Source organism: Carassius auratus, chromosome 41 (assembly GCF_003368295.1).
Source record: "Carassius auratus strain Wakin chromosome 41, ASM336829v1, whole genome shotgun sequence".
Classification (NCBI taxonomy): Eukaryota; Metazoa; Chordata; class Actinopteri; order Cypriniformes; family Cyprinidae; genus Carassius; species Carassius auratus.
Genome location: NC_039283.1, coordinates 17,826,515 through 17,843,998, shown reverse-complemented (window position 1 = coordinate 17,843,998; position 17,484 = coordinate 17,826,515). Strand labels below are relative to the sequence as shown.

The following is a 17,484-nucleotide window of genomic DNA, read 5'->3' as shown; positions in this document are numbered from 1 at the left end:
ATTAGGTGCGAAACTTTTTAGGAAACGTAAGTTGTAGGTTAGTCAATAGCTACTGGTCAGTCGTATCCGCAAAATAAACTGACCACTGACATCATAAACTTGAGTGAACGAAAGGCAACAATCAGATGTGCATTCACACAAATAACTTTTTATTAGAATTTTTCAATATGTGTTAACACAAATTACTTTATTTTAATTAGTTGTTTTAGAGAAGAAATGTGCAAGCAATATCAGCTTGATGACGCCAGGAACCGATGAATCGGCTTTTTGAACCGGTTCAATGAGCCGAACTGTTCGAAAATTCATTAGTTCCTCATATAGTGGAAATTAACCTTGAAATGTTTGTCACTTAAGAAGTTTTTTGTACTTAAAAAAAAAAAAAAAAAAAAAAACAGCGCACAAAAAAAATACATAAAGTTAATATTCTAAATCTATATAAAATGGTACAAACTCCATAAATCTGTGATATAAGGAATTCGTACTAACATTTCCAATGCTTTTACTTGTCAGAAGGACACACCCACAATAGGGTAGACTTATGAATATTCAAGCATGCTCCACAGTGAAATAGAATACCTGAGGAATCATATATATTTGTAGCCTTGTACAAGCCTTGTGGAGTGGAATCTGGTTTATTTATGTCCTGGAAGGAGTGGATGGATTTCCATGAAGAGATACATCTGTGTGCCAACTTGTCTTTGAGGGAGTGCATTGATTAGAAACTAATATGAGAAACTAATTCTTAAGTGAATGTGTAATGCATTTAGGGACAGGTAATTGCAGAAAATCTAAAGTGTTTTGATACAAGTTCTTGACATAGAAGACTCACTTGTTGTTGTTCTTGTTTAGTTCACCCACAAATGAAAATTTGCTGAAAATGTACTCACCCCCAGGCCATCCAAGTTGTAGGTTAGTTTGTTTCTTCACTGGAACAGATTTGGAGAAATGTAGTATTACATCAGTTGCTCACTAAAGGATCTTCTGGAGTAGTCAATATAAAATGATTTGTGAATACTGAATATTGCTGAAAATGAATAGTAATGTGCCAAAGACTTGAAGTGAAAAGCTGCATGTTTCTAAGTAACAAATCCATGACTAGGGTGTTTTAACCATATATTGCCATATATAACCTTGTTGTCCTTTCACATCAAAATAAATAAAATAGTTTTTTGTCTGTTTTCAGTTGTAAGTGGTGCTGGAGTTGAATGGATTACTGTGATGTTTTTATCAGCTGTTTGAATGTTCATTCAGACGGTACCCATTCACATTCAAATGATCCACTGATAATGCGCAAATGCTATTTTCAGCAAATATTCATTTTTGGTAAACAATTTCTTTAAGTCTTGTTTTTTTTAAATATGATGCAGTATTATTCAATCAATATGGTATTGATTAATAATCAGTATTGAAGATGTGTTTCTAGGTTGGGTATCAGGTCTACTTTACGAATGCAGGCAGCGGCTGAAGAATGCATTACTTCTTAATCTTTTTAGGGGTCCAGTCACTGAAGGTATGTTTGTATTGAAAGGAGTGAAATTATATCCTTATGAAATGTATTCCTCAAGCCAAAACTCAGGAACTCACAGAAAACAGATACCATGCTGCCATGCAATAAAACAATAAAACTGATCTGGAAAAGAGATCTTCAATGAGTAAACAACACCTATCGTCTTGCTAATTTACGACCTCCTTCCTCCATCTTCCTCTCCTCTCACCTCCATGCCTCTGACTCTCACTCTTCTCAACCAAAAGCAAGAATATCCATATGCCATGTTATATCTTATGAATATGTTCTTTTTTACACTTCATGTTTAGTATCATTTTAAAGGTCTCTGTGCTATTGGTAAATTTGTCTCAATTTCACAGTAGTCACTTGTATTATAAGAAAGATTGAGAACATTGGAAGAATTGTGTTCTGCTAAGAAGTGGGTGTGTTCAACTTTAGGGGTCTTTGAGAATGTTTAACTCCAGCCCGGCTTGACCCTGATGTGACCACGGGAACCTAAAGAACCAAAATGACTTTTTATGTTTTTACAACTGATTTGAAGATTTCTTTGTTGTCTGGTCTGAGGATTTAAAGGAAGTGACAAAACAATATGGAAAAACCCTCATGCATTGTGAGAGTCTCTGGAGCTCTGCACCAGAACTCTGCTGTCTTTCTCTCTGCTGTCAGGTATGATTAAAAAATGTAACTGTATTAAACACATTGTGCCTATAGAGCACTGTATAGTTGTTTGTTTGTGCTACTACTAAGCTAGTTAATTTAAAATTGTTATATTTGATTTGATCTCATCTGAAATAATTTTTCAAGTAAATTAATTTGTAGTGGTATTTCCGTAAATCTGCGTTCAGGACAGATCATACTGCAGCAACAATGGATGAACCATGGGGAACACCATTAGGGGCTTCAGATTTCTGAATGTCGCTGAATTAACACGATGTAGCTCTCGGGGTTATAGGGAAAAATAAATTTTTGTTTTGAGCATGCAGGTTGTAGCTCACTTAAAGGTATTATAACTACTCTGCATCCTCTGAGTAAGTTTAGAACTGACGAGTGGGTTCACTTTCAGCTGAGTGTAATTCCTATGATATACCTGGTCCCCAGTGAACAAATAATTGAAAGTATGGGATTTCCAGAATACTCAAATATCTAAATTAATAAACAGTCGATATCTGTGGTAGAAATATTGCCCAAATTTAATGATCATGTGAAATTGGGGTCAGACTGAACACAGAGCTAGGCTAAAATGAACACTAAATCCTGATAAATTCAGAAGTGCAAGTAACCGAATATGCATTAGACCTTCGACCAGGCTGCTGGATTCCGCTTTTTGGGCTGGCGGGTGGATCCTTACAGTATTGATTTTCTTCATCTTCCCACATGCACCACTAACCAGGGGCACAGATCTTGTCATATCTTGTGTATCTCAGTATTGAGCTTAATATTTCGTGAAAATCATCCACAAGGTGGTACTGTTGGTTACTATACTATTATAAATATTCTTACAATTTTTCTTATAGTGTGTGTTTGTGTGTGTGTGTATATATACAACTATAATAACAACTGTTATTTAAATTTACATTTAATCATTTATCAGGCAATTTATACAAAGCGATTTACAAATGAGAACAACAGAAGTAATCAAAACCAACAAAGCGCATTAATATGTAAGTGCTGTGACAAGTCTGGCTTAGCCTAAGGCAGTACACATATTTACATATCCTTTAAGTAAGCAATACCACCAAGTATTGCTAATTAAAGTTAAGGGCTGCTCTTGCACAGATGACTCCGTGCTGGTTTGTATTGGCCGCTTCCAGTTATCCCATTGTTTTGCCTCCAGCTAATGGACTAGCATCTCCCATCTCTGGTTCTTCCTTCTCTATTCTCTATTCATAAGTGCAGTCATGAAGGCCATAAGGCCTGCACAGTCAGTTTGGCCTTGAGGATTTCAAAATGCACCTGGCTCTCAAACGTGGCAGAATAGATTACACAAACATACAAGTAACTTCTTAAAATATTTTATTTAGGACAAATATACTATTTCATCAGTTACAGGTATGTAGTTTAATGAGACAACGTGTACGTTCTTACTCTTTTCTGTGCACACTTTTAGAAGATCCTGACAGTCAGTTAAAAATGTAAAAATAAGAAAATGGAGGAAGTGAAAGTGAAACTAGAAATGGTTTTAATATTGCATTTATACCAAGGAACTAAACCACCATTATCTTTCAACTAGTTTGACCAGAAAAGTTATCATATGCTCAGAGCTCTTGTATATCATCCAGAGTCCAAAGGAGAACACAAAAATGTGCTAAATCAAGCTGACTTGACCAACCAGTGGTTAAATAGTGAATATAAATGGATCTAACAAATGAATGAGGAGCAACAAACAGGAGAGAACCAAGGTGTTCCACATTTAAAGAACAATAAACTATCTGTACTCTTCTCTTAGCATAAGGTGATTAATGACAACCCATCATTAGTTGCATCAGCATCCAGCAAAAGATGCTTTTGTCTCCATGGCATCTTTTTTATGTCTTTTTATGTTTGAAGTTTAAAGTTAAACCTTCATGTTGTGTTATGTAAAAACTATACTGAAATTAGCCTCTTTTTATTATATAGGCCTACATCTTTAATAATAAAATAAATAATACAATTTCTGTTTGAGGCAAAAACACATACACTTCATGTCAGCATCAGAAACAATAAAATAAAAGAAATAATAATAAAAAAATGGTGCCATAAACATTTGCTGAGATTCTCAGTTGAATAAAGTAGAGGTTTAGACTCCGAAACTGTATTCCCTACATCACAACTTATTACGGCATTTAAAATTATCCTCATTACTATACTTTACTCCACCATTTTATTTTGTATATCTACGGTTTAACACGAACAAAGAATGGTTTGTTATTAAGATTTTTAATATCACTCAATTTAAATAATCATTAAGCTTCACCTTAATGCTTTTTTTATATATATATTGAAGTATTTTAATTGGTCTTAGGACATTTTAGTTTGGACATTTGAACATAAGTTTTAAATATTAAGTACATCAATAAAGACCCTCTCCATCAATTTTCAGAGCACTTTCATTACACCTGTAAACTTCAAAGATAATTCAGACTGAGAAACCTTTTAACACATATTTAATAGTATCAACACAGATAATTACATTTTGTTACCACTAAGTTAACTACAGTACAGAATATGTGGCGTCACATCTCTATTTCTCTCTACAATATATTTTGCTCACATTATCTCTTTTGCAATGCATGTCAGTCCGCACAAACAGACTTGTGGCCCACAGTTGTATCACATATGATCACAGTTGTCACATCAAACACATAATAAAGAATTTCCAGTTTTATATGCATGTAAAAAAGTAGAAAAAAAAAGTTTGGGCAGGTTGAAAGTGACACTATAATATAAAAACCTGCAGCACCAGAACAAATGAGGAAGTAAATTAGCCACTAGCTCGTACTGGCCAGGCAGGTGTGGCTCAGGTTGCACAGATGAAAGAGATTACTCACAGGCTGTGTCATAAGGGCTTGTTGGGTATTTTTTCAGGAAGTACTGTAACAACACTTAATTATTATAAGACCCCAGCGAATATACCAAAGAATTCAATAGAGTGACATGTACAGTATTACAGAGGGTGATGGGAAATAGAAGCTGCTGATCTGATGCGTTTTCTCAGGGCTGTGGTGGACACCTATGTAATGTTGATCGGTCTTGTTTGCTCAGAGCCGGTTTTACATCAGACTACATTTCACACATTTGACTTGTTTCTCTTTGCTCAGCAAACCAAACTGAGCATTGGCCAGAGAATCAACCAACTGCCAAAAGTCCTTGAATGCGACACCCTTCCCCTCTTCCACATTCAGGTCCGTCAGGAGTTTGTTGAGTCCTTCCTGGTCCCCTGCTGTCTGGAAGAGAATAGGGGGTGTGGGAAACTTTCTGAAAAATACTGATGATTTTATTTTGGTCTGTCCAGACAAAGTGGCATCAATCCAACTAACAACAATATGTTCTAAAAGTTTTAAGTTTTTGCCAAATTCTGAGAATGTTCTATGTTTGCTGAGAAGTAAACCATTGCTGATTATGGCAATGTAGCTTTTAGGTTGATATTATAATAGGTTTTGAGAGATTGAAATAAGTGGTGTCACGATTGGATTGGAGGTTCTGGCTTACCTTCACCATGGTGGGCAGCTCTTTGGAGATCATGCTCTGGAACTCCTGGGCTGTGAGCGAGTCAGCATTAGTAGGAGATGCTGAATGGAAGTTTGTGACCAAGGTGTTTATGGCCAATTCTAGATCTGTGTACTACAGAGTGAGAATAGTTTCAGACTCAAGCACATCTCTCACTGACAGAAACCACCCTTCAACATATAACGGCGAGGCTTTGTTGCATTCCTCATGAAATCCTCAGTTTATCAGCTGGGAGCTGTAGAGACCTGTTACTACCCCTATCTATGCTTCTCTTAGAATACATTCCTGTGCTGGACTGTTTAGCATGACTGACATCTACCTTGGGCGTTGGTCAGAGAAAAACAAACAACAAAAAAAGCTAAATAAAAAGTAAAATCTTTTATTTTAATTATTTTGGTTTTGCACGACTTCCATAAGTCCACATTGACCAAATTAAGAATACAAATAAGTCGATTTTGATCATAGTAAATACATTTAATACATTTTCTGCACTTACAATATCGAAGGGAAATTATGACGAAAAAATTAAATATATTGGTGAAACATAGCTAGAAGTGGATCTTGTAAGTATACGAATCGAAAACATAAACTATTTAAATGCAACAAAAATAAAAGCTTACCTGTGTGGCCATTGGGCTTGTCTCGTCCCATGCGGAAACTAGAGCAGGTGAAGTGAAGTGACGGTATTTCATCACCTGACCAGCGGTGCCTCGCGCCTCCGACCCGCCCACTCTTCACGTGCACGCGGGTGCTGTCCACGCTTTTATAGTATTGAGAGTTTATAAAGGAATATGTAATGTACGGAATGTGTTAATTTGCGTAACAGACAGAGATTGAATGGTACTCGTTAGTTTAAAGTAAAAAAAGGGGGGATGGTGGGGAAGAGAAGGAAATAGTTTGAATATTTGTTTTACGGTTAAGAAAAAGCAGCTCATACTCAACATTCCTCCGACAACCATGTCCATGTAAACACAGTGTAACTAGGACAAACCGCATTCTGACAGATGTGATGAGATTACATGAGATAACATTTGAACATTTTTTGTAGTTTCATCATGTATGAAAAAAACACACACATAGCCTCCTCCTCCACCTGGCGTAACATTACAGATTTATAGTCAACAAGAACCTGTGAAAGCATGCAGCTTTGGTCTTTAACTCTGTTATTAACCTCGACATTTTGATGTTGTTGATCCATATAGAATGATCCTGAATACACTGAAATACTGAAACAGACATGCATACATTTTTTTAAACACAAGGTAAATACTGCTAGTTTGAAAGATGCCCTGTGCATCTGTTTAACTCAAGAATATGTGACTAAACTGAAGGCCTGATCATTACTCTTCCTCTCTATGCTCTGGCCAGGTTAAGGTGATTAGTGATCTCCCATAAACTGGCTTGCTCCTCATCACTGGAGTCTCTGAAACTCACACATGTAAGTATTTACGTGTAGAACTTTTTTCAGATACATAGATACATTTTCCAAATGGAAATATAAAAGCTAATCAGAATAATGATCAGAATGAAAAGAATATGCAAGGTTAAATAAAAGCTGCTGATTCCACAAACTAGTCTGTTTCGTCCTCGTTGAAAAAAGTGTGCTTACAGTGACAGTGCCTTTGTTGGTATTACTACCACAGATGTTGTCGATAGAGCTTAACTTGTATTCATTCCAAAAATGTTTTATAAAGTGTCTATCATTGTTCTGTCTTGTGTCATACAGCTCTTGGTCCTCGTGGAATGTGAGGGTGCATACAGATACAGATAGCACAGAGCTTCCCCATCAATGTGAAGCACAGCGAGCAGTAATGGTCTGTTAAAGGAAATCATTTTGTCCAGCAGGTTGGTCTAACAGTTTGTTTCTTTTTGCCAGTTATAGATGATCTGAAATACAGTCCTTTCTCTAAAGCATGTAAACCAACATTTGCAGCGAAGGGTAGGGCAGATATGCACTTCATCATCATGACCTCCCGTTTCTTACACTTTCCCACAGGACATGCACAATATCCAGGAGCCTGGCTATGGTGGCATCACCTGGTAGGCTGCAAAAATATGAGGAAGTGTGTGTATTCATTTACTTTCCCCCATGACTTTTCATTTAATTTTTAGTTAAATTATTTCTGGGGAGAAATTGAAATATTCCCTGAGAAAGTGTTTTAAAATTTTACTTTTAGATAATACCTAATAGATAACAGCATTTATTTGAAATATATTATTTTGTAACAATGTAATATGATCACTTTAATTTGTCCTTGCTGAATAAATGTACATTTATGAATCTTTTGAATGAATGAATCTTTTGTTTTCTTAGTTTCTCTCTTTCAGGATGGTACCTGCCACACCCAAACCTCAGTAAACGTTTGACGTAGCCTCCAGCAATAAAAAAAAAGAGTCAAGTAAAAAAAAAGACATTTGATTGGAGGGAACACAAAGGCCAAACATATAACCAAATGAAAGTTAAATGTTTGCATATATCTATTGTTTTTGCTGTCATTGAGTTACAATAACTAGTGCAGTTGTACAATGTAAAAAAATGAATACATAAAACATAAAAAAGCTAAAAACTAAAATAATTTTTATTTATTTGAACAACAGTAGTTGAATTCTAGTTAAGGTTTCAGTGCAATTATCTTAAATACACTTTGAGTTGACAGACATCATTAGCACATTAGTGAATTTGTATTAGTATTTGTGCTTGTGGCTGTGGAACGTGCCATCTGATGTTCCAGCTTTGACCACTAGAAGGCACTGTAAAACAATAGACACCTAGACTGAGAGCACAAATGTTTTTTGTACAAATGTCTAATGGTACTTGTGTTGTCGTTTTACCAATAAGCAGGTATCTCGTGTCGTCAGGCCCCAAAGGCTTCATGAGACATTTCTTGCTTAGCACAGTGATGCTTCCTTTTTGCAGGATGTCAAATGAGGCTGCAATGCCCCTAAAGACATCTGTGGCATAACCTGATCCAAACTGATCACCTGATCATTTGTACTGCAACCAATGTATATATATTATATGGTAGAACATGCTAGATGGATAGCAAATATATAGAAATTAAGCAAACCATTGACATATTACTATTTTAATGTAAAAATGTTGCAAACATGCAATTTTTGGTGTCACAGCTTTTAGTGCAGATTACTACAGCAGTTTGACCTTCTGACATGTTGTCTCTCTGAGTGTGAAGCACTTTTCCTGTTCTCTGGTAGTTGTTGACCTTTCCCTTTTGAACTTTTTCTCATCTTTCCTTGTTAATCTCTCCTCTCTCAGTTCAGGGTCCTCCTCCACATTTTTGGACCTCTCAGCCTCTTTCGGCTCTGTTTCACTTATCTAAATGTTCTAAATGAACACTCCTTCCTTTCTTCCTTCCTCTTGACCCTTCCCCCCACACCATCTATCTGCTAACGGACACATGCACACATCATTAAAGTCTACACTTACAGGGCCCGATGTAGGTGAGAGTTTCTCTGTGGCTGAGGGGAAGTACAGCTGCTTTGTCCTGTCTGGAGCACTTCCTGTCCAGCTCAGTAAACTGGTCAGTTATGTACATGTCTTCAAAGGTATCATTATGAAGCTACTGATTTTTGTACAGAATGGCCCTGTTCACAAATGCATAAAAAACACTTTTACACAATAGAGCTGTTTGGGCATTTTGTCAATCTGTAGGCCAACCTTGAGGAGTAAAACTGTTCTGAATATATTAACAAAATATATTAACAGTAATATTTATTATCATTATTATTATGGATTTTTTTTTTTACAAGTTTCCTAAACAAAAGGAGAGAACCAATGGCTCAAAAATCCTTATTCAATTCCTTATCAATTTATATTAATGTTATGAATAATTTTGTCCCAGCTCCTCCATGATCTCCCGAGAAGCATCTTGCATGGACTGACTGTTGTTTAGAAACAGGTCAAAGTTGTTGGAGGTTTGCCTTTTATATTCCTTCGATCAAATGCTGCATTGGTTGCTAGGGGTAACAACAGCAAAATGGCAATAACTAAACAATAAGCTTCTTTCAGAGTAACTAAATAAGTTTTGATAGAGGTAAGAATCACTCAGTACTGTTTAAAGTAGGAATCTCAGAGGAGCAGTACTTTATGAAAAGCCAAAGCATTCTTCATGTGGTCAGCAATATATGATGGTAAGATGCAGAACAGCTGTCCCACTGCCGGAAAAGTCCATTAAATCAAACAATAAGCATTAATTAAAAAACAACATCTGTGCAAACTAATAATTTTGCAGATTTCAGTTCATTATTCAGACGCGCATTATGCTGAACTGCAGAGTTCTGCTCCATAACGCCGTAATCAATTATTTTAATGCTGATTCTGTAGCTACAGAGTTCATGTTTACATTTGCTGTCAGATCACGATCATCTTGTTGAGGAATGTGCAAGATACATACACATGGGAACACGATCACCCCTCTTCACACTGTAACATTTAGGGTACTTAAATGTGAAAAACTGTTCCCACAGGAGCAAATATCATCATTAAACTATCGAGCATGGAGATGAAGAGTAATTAGGTTAAAAGGAAATAATTCTGCAAAGGCAGAATAGACATAATGTACCAAATATAATAAAACCAAACCACTGTGACGCAGAAAATAAACAGGATACTGTAAATTACAGTGAGAAATCATTGCGTTGTGACTATAAGGTTTCTTATAAGAGTGTAATGATAGGGCTTTCAAGGGACTAATCATATACCAGAGATGCACAGCGTGCGAGCCCACAGAGAGACTGAAATCCATCCAGGAGGCGGTGGAGGACCGAAAACACAGAGATCAGCTCCATGCAGTTCTCATGGGGCTCATCAGCAAGAGCCTAGTGCACTTCTGATATGGTACACCCAGCTTGTCATTACGCACTTCATCCAATATTCGCTGAAAAGGAAACACAGGGACTTCAAACAGGCATAAACTTCCAACCCCAGTAAATAAATGAAAGACCATAGGCGGGTTTGCCCAGACAATATCATTCCTGGAAGCCTGACCGGTTGATTCACTCACCGACATGCCGCACAGATTCCGTCAGAGCTCCGATTAAGTTTTGTGCTCGGCTTGCCACTGAGTATGCCTTCCTCACCATCTGTTTTTTTCTTATTCAGGGCCACTAAACAAAGATGTTTTCAGGATTTCGAAACAGACGTATGTACAACACTGCTGTAATTTTAATGTAAAACAGAAGACCTTGATTACTTACCCGTAATTCCCATAGATCTTAAAAGATTTATAATTCAATTGGAAAGAAAATAGATCTATTTGTGTGTATCTAAATATTTGATATTTATTTAATATACTGAATTATATTGATTTGTAGACTATCCCTTTAAGTCATTATGATGTGAATTTCAGAATAATTCCTCTACTCCCTTTGAGCAGATGTTGGTGTTTTTAAAAGAGGTGTGTTGTTGATATCTTGAACATGATGTTGACTGATGGCAAGTTCTGCACCGCAGATCACACTGTCTGGGCCTTGGATAACCAAGGTACAGATGATGAAAAGAAGGGGAAAGGTTTACCCCTGACTGAAAACAAAGTCATGTTAAGGGTATTCTATAGTCTTTGTTCTTTGTTGGGGAAATCATGCCTAGTGGTTAGAGAGTTTGATTCCTAACCCTAAGGTTGTGGGTTTGAGTCTTGGGCCGGCAATACCATGACTGATATGTCCTTGAACAAGGCACCGAACCCCAAACTGCTCCCTGGGCGCCGCAGCGTAAATGGCTGCCCACTGCTCCGGTTGTGTGTTCACGGTATATGTGTGTTCACTGCTGTGTGTGTGCACACATTGGATAGGTTAAATGCAGAGCACGGATTCTGAGTATGGATCACCATACTTGGCTGTATGTAATGTCACTTTTTAACTCACTCATGGTTGCATCCTTTAAAACTGCTACCTTTTGCAGGGTGGAAGAAACCAGCAATGGAGTGTCTATGAGGAACCCAAACTAAATTACCCCACTCAAGTGTGTTTATGTTACATTTTTTAGAAAACATATCAATCTACAGAAGTATCCGTAGTGCATATCAGTTGTGACTTTTTGTGAATTTGCAGTTTCTGCCACCTGGGGTCCATAAGTTCCTGTTGGGGCCACTGTCAGAGTTTCCTGTGGTTCGACATTTCACAGGCGCTGTATTTGGAGCTCTGAGTGCTGACTAAATCTGCTGTACACTAGGGTTAGATTGTAGATAATCTTTTTAAAAATTGTGAAAGTAAAAAAAATGGATTTGAAAGTCTTTTATGCTCACCAAAATTATTTTTATTTGGTAAATTTTTTTATTTTTTTTATTTTTATATATTTTAAAATGTAATTTGTTCTTGCAATGCCATAACAAGATTTTCAGTAGTCATTACTCCAGTCTTCAAAGAGTCACGTGATCATGTATACTTTATTATTTATTAATTCTAATATTATTAATAATATTATTATGGATGTTGAAAACTGTGCTGGTTAATTGTTATTATTATTATTATTATTTATTTATTTATTTATTTATTACTATTTTTGTGGGGAAACGTGATACATCTTGTCAGGATTCTTTGATAGAAAGTTCAAAAGAACAGCATTCACTAGAAATCATTTTTAACTTTATAAATGTTTTCACTGTCATTTTTCATAATTCAATAAGTCCTTACCGATTAAAAGTACATTTTTGAATGGTAGTGTATATAAATTATTTAATTATATAACCAACATTATATTATAATCATAAAACTAACATGGGATGCTGATCTTGTCTTAGTGTGTTTTTAAGGACAGATTTTCAGACTTACATGCAAAATATCATGCAAAATATTTCCATGACAACAGTACATCTTGTTTTTGTTGGATGTGTGTTTGTGGGTAAGTACACTGCAGAAAGTAAACCAATTGACCCTTATAATGGTGCCATCTATTATGTAATTTTGTTGTTTAATTTATTTATTTATTTTTTTATGTATATTATTTGTTGTAGAAGTATTCTGCTTCAAGCATACACACATACATTATGGTTATCTTTGCTGTATTGTCTGTTTATGCAGGTCTATGTACTTTTTGAAGCATGTTTTCTTCACTGTTCCGCTGCTCCATCCTCCTGATGTTTCCTATGATTGGTTCGCAAGGACAGACATTCTTGATGGTTTATGTGCTGCATGGACTTTACCAATGTAAACTTTAGGAACATATACAGGAATATTAAACTCTTTAACAATGGCAATACAAAGCACAGATATCAGAAACTTGCACAGTCATGATCCTTTTTTAGTTGACTCATCACCTGTGCTCTTTCCATCAGACCCCATTGCAAACATCCAGTGTTATGTGCAGGATGTGGCCTCCTCCATGGCCTGTAACATAGACCTGCAGATCACACACTGCAAGGTGACGTGGAGAATGCTGACAGAGTCCTGACACTAATGTTCATTTTGTCTATTTTTGTAATGTTTGTACTCCGTTAAATTTCCTTTTTAGTTTCGAACCTATTTTTCTTGTAGTCAAGTTTTAGTTAACTGAAAGTCTGGGAATATTTGTGTAGTATTATGGGAGACTGGGGGCGATTGTAAAAAATTTTTCATTTTCCTTAATAACATATAATATATATATGTTTCAAATTGTTTTAGATAAAAGTATTTTTCTATTGGTAACTAATTTAAATTATGTAAATATATTTTAATGTAATATTATATTAAATATATTTTACTCAAGTATTTTAATCAGCTGATGAGTCAAGAACAGTCTTTAACCAAACTTTAATGACATGGTAAAATACCGATATATTAACAGAAAAACTCAATGAGATCATGTGGAAGTAATATTCATTTTATTTTTTTTAAACATAAAAAACACATTGTTTGATGTGTAACCCTAACAATTTTTAAATGTAGTTTTACATTTAAATATGCTCATTTTCTGACAGAAAAAATATGTCAACACAGACAAACAAGGTGATTACACTGGGCCATGTGGCTCGGGGGCAGTTGTATTTGTAGTACAATATTAAAATTGCCCCTGATGCTGCAGCCATGATAAAATCTTGTAGCATAGGTTGTTCATGTCCATTTTTTATCAAAAACCTAGAGATACAATGTATTTAAGGTTAAATTCGCAATCATATAATATTTAGACAGAAGATGAAAAATACTGTTCATCCAGAAAGTAACTTTCATACCTCTAAATCAGTATTTTATAAAAAAATTCTCCAGAGGTGAAATGATTTTTCTCCTTTTTCACAGGCAGAGAGAGATTATAGAACATGTGGAGTCTGCATATAGTGGAGACTCATTTTTAGATTTATTACAGTTCTTCACTGAGAAGGTTTATTCACAGCAAAAGGTACAGCAAAACCTCTCATTATTAATGTAGAAGAATAAAAATCTGATGTTTGTTTGTTTAAAAAAAAAAATTCTTTTTGTTGGTTTTGAAGAAATTGGAGCAGCAATCAGTGTTTGGAGTGGAAATCCTCCTGGATTTCTCGAAGGAGATGAGCCATGTGTTTCAGAAGAAAACAATCAATCCTTCTCTCATTCACTTTCATCACTGTTTTCATCCCGTAAGTTCTCACTCCTTCCATTAGCGTTGTTGTGCTATATGCGCCCTACTGCCCTCAAGGGATGAAGTTACTCCTATAAAGGTGCACTTTTGTACAAGGGTACAGTTCACTTTTTTTTTTATTCTGATAGTGTATTTCCTGGATAGTTCAAATTATACAATATATTGTAAGCAATGATATACATAAGATTTTTTTTTTGTATGTAATTTTGTATAGAAAATGTCAATAAAATATAATGGAAATAATATTAAGACCCTGCAGGTTTCATTTCTGGCTCTGTTGTGCTTGCCGTTGATAGAATCCTGTAACATCCTTGACCTCATTTGAAGACCACAAACACCACATACTTACTAGTGAGGCCACATACACACTTGCGTATATGCTTGAGCAATGTTTTGCTTCAGGATTAAAAGCATTGACATACCTATGTGAATTAGAGTGTTTGTACATTCATTTGATGTATATTTTCTCTTTTCATCTCTCTATCTGTAGGTTATTAGATAGTAATTGGTGGAGATGTTAGCCAGACTTCTGCAGAAAACATCCAGTGGTGCCTTCAAGACCTCCTCCAATCTTGATGTGCAATCCAGTAACTTCCATAGGTTATTTACTATTCGACTTTTAATATTCTCACTGCAAGAATCTATATTTTTTAGTTAAATTTAACATGAATGCTTTTGGGAAAAGGAGTTTGAATTTTATTCAGGGCAAATTCCAAACTCAGTACAGGCTAAGAATAACTGCACAGACACAGAAGGCCTGTGCAGATGAAAGAGAAACAAAGATCTGGAAGAAAATAAACTCAGTGCACCACAGCTGGAATGATATACATCAAATATGTTATTGTATCATGACCCAGATATCAATATAATATTGTACCGCTAGGTCCCAGATCTCTATGATCATTCAAGGTCTTTCTTTGTTTGTTGTTGCAGCCCATGTAACACAGCACTTTCAAACTCGTCTCATTTTCTTTCAAAATGCCATTTCATAAATTTCAGGTTTCTTCCTAACATCCTGAAATCATAGAGAGTTCTCCAACTTCAGTATGAGAGATTGTGAATGTACTCTGTCAGACACTGAATTCCTTATTTGCAGGGTTCTATGAGTGACTCTTCTGAGGCCAAGAGACGTATTTGGTCAAGTCGTCTATTTAATCTGATCAGAGTTAAACTCAAAGTTCTGATTGTTTCTGTGTGTCTCATCCAGATAGGTCTAAATTGGTCTATACTGGTCACCACAGGGCAGTACAGATGCAGTCGGCTGATGAGAGGACTATTTATAACCTTAACATGACAGCACATATGCCAGACAACATACATACATAGCTTATTGTATTATGCTTACTTGCAATGTAACCTGATCAATTAATAAGTTATTTGTGTTGTAAAATTCATAGGTTTGAGGTCAGGAATATTTTATCATCAGCAAGGATGCACTACATTGACCATATAATATATTCATACAAAAATCATGGTCTCCACAAAAAAAAAATATATATATATATTATTTAAAAGATTTCTGAAGAATTGTGTGATACTGACTGGACTCGAGTAATGGCTGCTGAAAATTCAGCTTTGCCATCACAGGGATAAATTACAATTTTAAAATATATTAAAATAAAAATAAGTTTTTCTGGCATACTTCTTTCAAATTCATAAAACATTTAACTAAAAAACTATTTTTTTTTTTTACTGTATAATTTTAAGAATACACTTTAAAAATCTTAAATGTTAGAATATTCTTCATCTAAAATCTATCTTAAAGTGACTGTCATTATGATACTTACTGAATTCCAATGGGTATTTTCCTTGCATCTGTTGCATAGTCCTTCTTGCATCTACTTTTTACACAAATAATTTTCGTTCTTCCTTGTGTGTGTGTGTGTGTGTGTTCATGTGTGTATATAATGTTTACCCCAGCCACATGCTCTGAGCTAGTCAAACGACTTGTGGATCTTCATCCCTCTTTTACTGATGTGCGTCAGGTGCTGCCTGCAGGTATACACCAATCATCTGTGCAGGGTCTTCACTGCCATCTACTTCCCAAAGGTACCATTTCTACTGACACATTCCGGTCTTTTTGTCGAACAGTCCCATCCTGTTTAGCAACCCTACAGTGACATCCTTCTAAGGGGCCCAGCACCTTATGAATTACTTACTGCTGATGGATGGTTTGTTTGGATCAAGAGACAGAAGCTAGTACTCCTGGCAGTGTTTATCATTAACAATATTGGTCTGTCATATCAGCAGCTCCTTATGCTTTCTTTGGCTAAGGAGCTTAAATGAGTCATTGTTCTGCATGTGCTGTTGCTTTCTAATGCTGATCACGTTTTGTATTACTTAACTAAACAGATATAGGAATAATAACTGTTGCACTTGCAGTAATGTAATTTGTGTATGGCTTTCAGGTAATTCCCACAAAAACATTTGTGCTAAATGTTTTTTTTTTGTTTCAGTATTGTCTATTTACTAAAAAAAAAAAATTTCTTTCATTTATTAAAGGAAACTTCATCATATTGTCCCGAATCAGGTCTGGTATGAGGTCCCTAAGCTGTAGGTTAAAGGGTTTTTCTCATAATGCAATTTGGTATAAAACTAAATTAAAATAACTGGCACTTTTCATAGTCAGCGCATTTAACAAAGACATTTCACAAAAAGAATTCTCCCAGCAGGAGAATATTTATTATTGCTCAGGCTGTTGTTTTGCCGTTGTACTCTTGGCGCTGGAAGGCTTGAACAAATGCTAAAGGTCTCTACTAGCATAACTGAAACAAACAAAAAGCACAATTACAGGCAAAACTACTTCCTCTGATGACATTTATTTTTGTTTACAGTCAGTTCTCCTATTAAAATAAATGTTTTAATTTTAATTTTTATTTAATTTTAATTTTTTTATGTGAGATATGATCCAGCCTGCTCACTTGTGTTTTAAATGAGTTAGTGTAAGATAATAAGGTTTTTCCATAACAAAATAGTGGAAACTTTGACAGCTTGAACACGGTGTCTTTGGGTTCTAGGCTAAGTTCTGAAGAACATGTGTGATTAGTCCAAGGGTAGAAGAAAATCGCTTATGCAATATAATCTGTTTGGTCACGATTTTAGCTGATATTCTGATTCAGCAAGTTCAATGTGTCTAAGACACAGCGTGCAGTGTACAAGTTGGATACTTTTCCACACATAATGAGTGAAATATGTGTTCTCTAGTGTATGTGCGGGTAGAGTACTA

The 17,484-nt window shown here is 35.6% G+C and overlaps 1 protein-coding gene, 1 long non-coding RNA gene and 1 pseudogene across 3 annotated transcripts; 1 reads left to right on the top strand and 2 right to left on the bottom strand.

The window, feature by feature from the left end:
- Positions 1 to 1,357: 1,357 nt before the first annotated feature.
- On the top strand, positions 1,358 to 7,959 carry LOC113059131 (uncharacterized). 2 transcript variants are annotated; one of them, XR_003278065.1, is made up of 4 exons: positions 1,358 to 2,173; positions 7,082 to 7,151; positions 7,440 to 7,558; positions 7,710 to 7,959. It is a non-coding gene; the product is annotated as an uncharacterized LOC113059131 (long non-coding RNA). The 2 variants fall into 2 exon arrangements; XR_003278064.1 differs by having other exon boundaries at positions 7,440 to 7,959.
- On the bottom strand, positions 4,634 to 6,490 carry s100v1 (S100 calcium binding protein V1). Its single transcript, XM_026227405.1, has 3 exons — positions 6,334 to 6,490; positions 5,696 to 5,827; positions 4,634 to 5,430 (listed from the first exon to the last, which is right to left on the bottom strand). The coding sequence occupies exons 1-3, from the start codon at positions 6,403 to 6,405 to the stop codon at positions 5,257 to 5,259; spliced, it is 378 nt and encodes a 125-aa protein (XP_026083190.1). The 5' UTR covers positions 6,406 to 6,490; the 3' UTR covers positions 4,634 to 5,256.
- A 1,593-nt stretch (positions 7,960 to 9,552) lies between the features above and the next one.
- Positions 9,553 to 14,277, bottom strand: LOC113059583 (DC-STAMP domain-containing protein 2-like; annotated as a pseudogene).
- Between the last annotated feature and the right edge of the window lie 3,207 nt (positions 14,278 to 17,484).